At 44.4% G+C, this 7,529-nt stretch overlaps 1 protein-coding gene across 2 annotated transcripts; it reads right to left on the bottom strand.

Moving 5' to 3' along the window:
• Nucleotides 1-259: 259 nt before the first annotated feature.
• Mbl2 (mannose binding lectin 2) lies at nt 260-6,997 on the bottom strand. Of its 2 annotated transcripts, none has more exons than XM_021151689.2 (6): nt 6,870-6,997; nt 6,215-6,228; nt 5,734-5,917; nt 4,864-4,980; nt 1,489-1,557; nt 260-795 (listed from the first exon to the last, which is right to left on the bottom strand). In XM_021151689.2, exons 3-6 carry the CDS (start codon nt 5,906-5,908, stop codon nt 422-424), a joined length of 735 nt encoding a protein of 244 aa, XP_021007348.1. In that variant the 5' UTR covers nt 5,909-5,917; nt 6,215-6,228; nt 6,870-6,997; the 3' UTR covers nt 260-421. The 2 variants fall into 2 exon arrangements, with proteins under 2 accessions (XP_021007348.1, XP_021007347.1); XM_021151688.2 differs by having other exon boundaries at nt 6,118-6,228; nt 6,870-6,996.
• Between the last annotated feature and the right edge of the window lie 532 nt (nt 6,998-7,529).

The raw sequence follows: 7,529 nt of genomic DNA, 5'->3' as shown, positions 1-7,529 counted from the left end.
AGATAAACAGACAGACAAATAGATGAATGATGGATAGATAGAGGATATTATACATATGTATGTGTGCGAATTTATTAATCTGTTCACTTAAGACTTATATTCTGTCTATAGTTTAGTGCCCCATTGTAAGGAAGTACATCTCTGAAATAAAGCTGTAAGTAGACCCTTTTAATACCTGAGACTGGGCTAAGAAACTCAAATTAGACAGAGCGACGCCATTACCAAGAAGAAAAGAGGACCCCACAGAGCACAAGAGTCATAAATGAAAACTAAACTCACTTTATTTCTACACCTTCACAAGAGAATGCATTGGGTAACCAATGTTGAATTGTTTATATTTTCTCAAATTTTATTTTTCAGAACAAACTGTGGACGTCAAGAGTACCCTAAAGTATCAAGGAGGGCTGAGAAACAAGCACCCTCAGTCAGAGAATTCACAGATTGCCAAAAAAGATTCAGAGCAGGGGATATCGTTCCACTTGCCATTTCCCAAGATCACCACACAGTCTTCCCCACCGCCAGCGTTATTGGGCTCCCCATCATCCCAGTTAGTGTAGTGCACTCTTTTTCTTGTCAGATCCTCAAAACTGCCTTCAACCCTCTCATCTGTTATGCCCAAGTAGGCAATATCTTTGGCCACTTTCTTGACGGCCGCGTTTTCCTCAGCATTCCTGGGAGTGGCCACAGAGCCCTGGAATTCGGAGCACAGGGCCTTCACTCTATCAAAGCTCATCTTTTTAACACTGCCCACAAAATACTTCTTTCCAACTTTTTCACTCAGAGAGAAGAGCACCCCTAAAATATAAAAAAAGGTGGGTGATACCGACTTATCTTCTAGAGCACTCATTGTGTGAAGTTCAAATGGAGCCATGTATACTCTATCTTCTCTGGTGGCATATAACATAATGGGTGTCTTCATTCTTGAGACCCATTGTGAAATGCTTACAATGAATCAGAACACACTTCTTTTTACCTAAAGCTCTAGTTTAACTGTTACCTTGCTTTTTTTTTTTTTAATACGAATAAACAGGCACATCTTTGTATGTTGAGATCTGCAGTGTGGAGCACAGGTTATCTGGAACTGTGAATTCTACCGTTCTGTTAACTCTCAATCAGACAAAAATGGCTGGGTCTATCTGGCCCCAGCTAGAAGAAACATGATTGGCTCCATCGTCTGGTCTAGATCCAAGGATTACAAAGTAGCCCACATTCTATTTTAGTGAGCAAGATCTGACCCTACAGAACTGGCATCCTGGAGTCAGACTGGCTGAAGCTTATAAACTGGTTCTACCACTGAGCTCTGTGAAATTGAATAAATAACTCCAAATTGCCTCTGTTCCTACCAAAAGATCGGTGGGGGGATCTCATAGGATCTGAATGGGAGCAGTTTTTTCAGGTCCCAGGAAATTATATGTATGCAATGAATGTTCTCTGCCTTCCACCATTCCCAAACTTTAAGCCTCCAGAAGAATAAGGGAGGATACTTACATTTTCTCAGGGCTCTCAGCTCTGATCGTAGGGCTGCAATTTCTGAATCAATTTCTCTAGTATCAAATTCTAGAAAGTGAAACAGTGGAAGGCAGTGTGAGTGTGAGGACCTAAGCTGTGCATTTAGGAAGTGTGGCGTCTTTTTTCAGAGAAGAAGGAAGAGGAGGAAGAGGAGGAGGAGGAGAAGGTAAGAAGAAGAGGAGGAGAAAGGTAAGGAGAAGAAGGAGGAGGAGGAGAAGAGGAAGAAGAAGAGAAGAAAAGAAGAAGAAGAAGAAGAAGAAGAAGAAGAAGAGGAGGAGGAGGAAGGAAGAGGAGGAGGAGGAAGAAGAAGAAGAAGAAGAAGAAGAAGAAGAAGAAGAAGAAGAAGAAGAAGAAGAAGAAGAGGAAGAAGGAAGAGGAGGAGGAGGAAGGAAGAGGAGGAGGAGGAGGAGGAAGAAGAAGAAGAAGAAGAAGAAGAAGAAGAAGAAGAAGAAGAAGAAGAAGAAGAAGAAGAAGAGAGGTTCACCTTTTGTTTTTAACATTAAAATACCTTAAAAGAAAAAAATCTATTTTTACCAGTTCCAAAACATCAATCTTTTCCTTTATCTAAAACAGGCCGTTAGTAGGCTAGCACCTCACACACTGCCTTTCTCACTTACTCATCCTCTTCAAGGCAGACAGTGCAAAGATGTCGTCATCAGATTCCAGGAAGAGCAAATTCTCCCAGGACAGACTCCCTACCGGGATGAGGCAGCTCCCCATGAAAGCAAGGCAATACTGTGGGAGTGATCCGACCTAGTCGGAATCAGACTGGTCCCCTCAAGTGACGATGGCAAGAAAGACTTCCTCAGATGGCCTCTCTGAACCAGAACTGAGACAATCATCCATGAGGGCACACCTAGCTTGACTGTGAATCCTCTCCACCCCTTGTTCTCTTCGTTGCTGTATTTATGCTTAAAGAGAGATTGAAAATCCGTAGCCTCTTCATTTGTTCCTCTCTCAAACAGTCTTACATTGATTGGCATATGGTAATATGTGACCAAGCCTATCTTTATGGAGCCGTAAGAGCCCAGACTTTTATCCTAAAAACTCTAGTCAGAGCCAGGACTGATGACAAATGCCTTTAGGGTGCAGGCAGGTGGATCTGTGTGAGTTCAAGGGTGCATGCTCTATAAAAACGAGTTCTGGGCCAGCCAGGGATTCACAGTGAGAGTCTGCCTCAAAAATAAATAGATTGATGAGTTAATTAAATTCTGGTCCCATATACAAAGGTATTTAATATCTATGTATATTTCACTAGTCCATTCATCTACTCACTCAATTATATAGCTTGACAGCAATCCATAAATATGTTCTTGACTATTTTCCCGAATTGCTTTATTAGGGCTAAAACAAATCTCTGAAGGAGTTATTATTGCTTGTCTCAGGGTTCCTATTGCTCTCATTTTTTTTTGTTTTGTTTTGTTTTGTTTTTTGTTTTTCAAGACAGGGTTTCTCTGTATAGCCCTGGCTGTCCTGGAACTCACTTTGTAGACCAGGCTGGCCTCGAACTCAGAAATCCGCCTGCCTCTGCCTCCCGAGTGCTGGGATTAAAGGCGTGCGCCACCACCGCCCGGCTTATTGCTCTCATTTTTAAAAAAGGCACTTAATTGGGGCTGGTTTACAGTTTCAGAGGTTTAGTCCATTATTGTCATGGCAGGAAGCATGGTGGCATGCAGGCAGACGTGGTGCTGGAGAAAAAGCTGAGAGATCTACATCTTGGTCTGCAGGCTGCAGGGAGGAGACTACCACACTAAGCCTCGCTCAAGCATGAGACCTCAAAGCCCACCTGCACTGTAGCATGCTTCCTCCAACAAGGCCACACCCCCTAATAGTGCCATTCATACACGTGGGTCTGTGAGGCCAAGCATTCAAGAGGGCCATTCTTATTCAAATCCCCACTTTGATAAAAAACCATTGGAGAGATTTTGTCTCTAAGAGATTTTGATTTTGTTGTTGTTGTTGTTGTTGTTGCCCTTGAAGGTAGTGGTGTTTGCTGTTTGGGTGGTTGATGGGGGCAGGGGCGCATGTGTGGGCGCATGTGTGTGCACATTTGTGTGGGTGCCTCTACCTCCACAGTGACAGGATCATAGCGAGCACTGCTACACCCATCTTTTTCACATGGATACTGAATGGTCAAGTCCAAGTATCCACGCTCAGTGACAATTGCTCTACTAACCAAGCCATCACCCTAATTCCTGCTCTGTCTTGGTTTTATTGAAGTTGATCATGAAAGAAATCAACAACATTTTCTCTGAGATCCTCATTATTCACAAAGGAAGGGCATGTGCTACTTGCTGTGTACTAAGTAGCTGAAATATGGTACCTGCTTTTCTCATAAGGAAATGTGGTCTTTTTCCACACCCCGTGATTCTGGGCTGAGCTGTGCCTTTTATGAACACACCAAAAGTGTTTGTGTACATGTTCAAAGCTTCACAAAGCCTTGAGCCTCCAGTGTTAAGAATCAAATAATCGCTGGTTGATGGTGGTGCACGTCTTTAATTCTAACACTTGGGAGGCAGAGCCAATCGAGTCTCTCTGAGTTTGAGGCCAGCCTCTACAGAGTAAGCTCTGGGACACTCAGAGCTACACAGAGAGACCCTATCCTGGGGGCAAAAAGGAAGGAAGGAAGGAAGGAAGGAAGGAAGGAAGGAAGGAAGGAAGGAAGGAAGGAAGGAAGGAAGGAAGGAAGGAAGGAAGGAAGGAAGGAAGGAAGGAAGGAAGGAAGGAAGGAAGGAAAAAGGATTGTATAATCACAACTACCTAATGGCCTATGATGTGATAAGAACCTCGTGTCTGGCCCTCTACAACAGCTGACCCTCACCCCCACACAGAAGACAGAAGTGTGAGCAGGACCAATGACCATCAGTAAACCACAGGCATAAATGAGCTCAGCTGAAATCAGGCCAGATTATGTTTAAATAAATGGTTGTGTTTTTAACCTCCTGAGTTTTGAATTGGTTTCTTAAAAGTGAAATAGAAATTGCATGCCTGTCAATGTTAAAACAGTTATAATAAGTTAAACAGACATAATAAGCCCATATTGATATATAGCATTGTCTCCTTGAGGTCAGAACCTCAGCTGAAGAAGACTGTTTAAGGTAAAACAGAATCTGGACTCCCAGTCTTTACAGGATGCCTGGAAACAGGATTTCCTGAAAGAGCTGCAAATATATACCTAGCCATTGACAGAAACCCCTTAGGCTCTAAGTAGCCAGATGGTGCTAAGGGAACTTGACCAGGAAGCTGAGCTAGGCACCTACCTTGCAGCCCTGAGAAGGCAGCACATCCCACCAGCATCCTATGTTCTAAACCCCGAATGTTGCCAGCCCAGACGTTCTGAAATGATCTTCTCACCTGCTCTGTCCCCACGGTCTCCTTTCGGTCCCACTGCTCCTTTTAACCCAGGATTCCCCGGGGGTCCTGAAGGTCCTACTTTTCCAGGAGGGCCTTGCAAGCCTCTGAGCCCTTGACCTGAAGGAAGACAAACAAAACATAGGTCGATGTCTGTGGTTTTGCTCTTTTTCTAAAGTTTAATCCTCTGTAATGAGGTAACCTCCCTGTGCTCCAGGAGACAGAGTGACATGAGGTCCTCGGTCCTGGGCAGGCAAGACAATCCCAGCGGCTTCCGTGTGGCAACCCCGAATGCCAGCGATCTGGAGCTGTATCTGTCCTGACTCACCTGTGTTGTTGCTTAATTACAATATGCCTAATAAGACTCTACTCGCCTGTTCCTCTAGTCAGGGACAGGAGCTGGAGAGACGGCTCAGTGCTTGAGAGCACGTGCTGCTACTGCAGAGGACCCGAGTTCAGTTCCCAACACCCATGATGGGTAGCTCACAACTGCCTGTAACTTCAGCCCCAGGAGGATACGATGTCTTTGGTCTCCAAGGTAACCTGCCCTCCAATGCACATGAACACATGCATATAGGTATAGGCGCGTGTGCACACTCACACACACACACACACACACACTTAAAACCAAAATATTTTAACCGTAAAGAAAACAGTTTAAGGGCTGGAGAGATGGCTCAGTGGTTAAGAGCACCATCTGCTCTTCCAGAGGTCCTGAGTTCAATTCCCAGCAACCACATGATGGCTCACAACCATCCGTAATGAGATCGGATGCCCTCTTCTGGAGTGTCTGAAATACTCACATACATAAAATAAATAAATACATAAAATAAGTAAATCTTTAAGAAAAAAAGAAAACAGTTTAATGCATACCTGGTTCTCCCTTTTCTCCCTTAGCACCGTCATGTCCATCTTTGCCTGGGAAGCCATTCAGGCCTGGAGAACTGCAGGTAATCACAGGGCAGGTATTTTGAACACCTTCAGTTAAGGTCTCTGCATAAACTGCTGTCACCACACACAGCAGAAGGAAGGATGTGAAAAGGGACATGCTCCTCACCTGGGGTTAAGGGAAATCATGGAGGATTTTTCAGTATGTATGTACCAACCTTGCCTCTGTCTTATAACTTGGGGACAGACATTGTACAGATGAATTAGTCACGCTAAAGGTGAGGTCCAGATTTGGGTATTTTGAAAATCAAGCATTCCTTTTGATACTACGTGGTTATTATTTTAACAAAAATAAGCATAACAGCATACGTGCAGGAGACGCCCTTCTGAGGGAGGTCACTGGTGCCCAGGTCTCTGGTGTCACTGCAGGCAGTGAGAGCCAAACAAGTTCACACCTCCAACTCACCAGTGTCTGATGGCCTAGGGGTTGAAAACGAGCAGAGACACTATGTTCTGAAGGCTCTCTCATGTGTGCCGCCATCAGCAGCCCCAATCCTATTTTCAGACTGGAAAAGATGGTTTCTCTCCAACACCAGTTAGATAGGCTTTCCTCGGTTTCCAGCAATAAACTATAGGCTAGTGATTAAGAGAGACAGGGTCAGACCCCAGTTGCATAGTAATTCTACTAGCCTAGCCCTGAGTGAACTTGAACTTCCTAATAGTGTGTTTCCATGCAGCAAGGCAGGGCTGCTGGGGAAAGCAATTTCTCTGTCTGTCAGTTTCTCTCTAGTCCATTCTTCTCTACTTCCAAGATTTCCCCATGCCAAAACTGCTGTCAACCTGCCTTGAATCCTTCTTTCAACATTCTATCTGTCCTTCCCGATTTTCTTCCAGCTGAGAAATTACTAAGAAATCATAACAGCCCAGCCCTAAGGGACGTAGATCCCAGGACACTGTCTTTGTAAAGTCATCTTTGCAAACAGATCGTTAAGAAAACTGTCCTGTGTCCAGGCGAGCAGAGACCGTGCTGCCGCCAACACGATTTCTGCCTGGCGTGCCTCTTACCTCTGGAGTTTAATCAGATCCCCAGACTTTGACTATAGGAACCCAAATGCACTCACCAGATATGATATTCCAGGGCTTTGGCACAGCAAAGACTCAGGGGGCAAGGAAGCTCCTCTTCACCCAGAACAGATGCCTCAAAGTGAGGGAGGAGCTAAACCTGACTTTAAAAAGATAGTCCAGGCTGACCTTCAACCCCAGATTAATAAGCAACTCTCTTTGGGACTGTATTATATGCTTTTTAGGAGGATTCCCCAGAGGCCTGCAATAAATGCAGCATGGCTATCTACCTTAATGCAGCACCATTTCCCCCTTCAACTGACACCCATTTTGCTAATTCTCATGACGAAGTTGCCCTAACAGGTTCAAGTGGTTAGTCATGTCTGTTTCCTTGCTTGCCATTCAGAAACACACACATATATATGTTCTGTGCACGCTCACTCCATTCACATACACATGCATACACTCTAAAGGACAGCAGAGATCCTGTTGCTGTCTATAGGCAAGAACACTCTGGACTCCACACTATAGTCTTCAGCCTGGGCTTTCCTTGCTCTTTAGTACTCTTCCCTTGGGCTCTTCCTCTTCTATTCAATGATGATTCTCATCTCTAAGAAATTTACCAAGATCTTATCTAAAGTAGTTCTGCAGGGTCCTCTTACCTGAGGCTGTGTTTGTATTGACAATGCATTGTATTTTAGCCATTTTTATTGTGGTAA

The sequence above is a fragment of the Mus caroli genome, chromosome 19 (genome assembly GCF_900094665.2).
Source record: "Mus caroli chromosome 19, CAROLI_EIJ_v1.1, whole genome shotgun sequence".
NCBI lineage: Eukaryota > Metazoa > Chordata > Mammalia > Rodentia > Muridae > Mus > Mus caroli.
The sequence above is the reverse complement of the archived record's forward strand: the minus strand, read 5'-3'. Positions and strand labels throughout refer to the sequence as shown.

Bases quoted from the DNA above. Each gene is read 5' to 3' on its own strand.
- Mbl2 (XM_021151689.2), bottom strand. From the start codon at position 5,908: ATGTCCCTTTTCACATCCTTCCTTCTGCTGTGTGTGGTGACAGCAGTT. The intron at 1,558-4,863 runs GTGAGAAGATCA...TTCACTTTCTAG, and splicing joins AGACCGTGGGGACAGAGCAG to AATTTGATACTAGAGAAATT. The intron at 796-1,488 runs GTAAGTATCCTC...TTTATATTTTAG, and splicing joins GCTGAGAGCCCTGAGAAAAT to GGGTGCTCTTCTCTCTGAGT.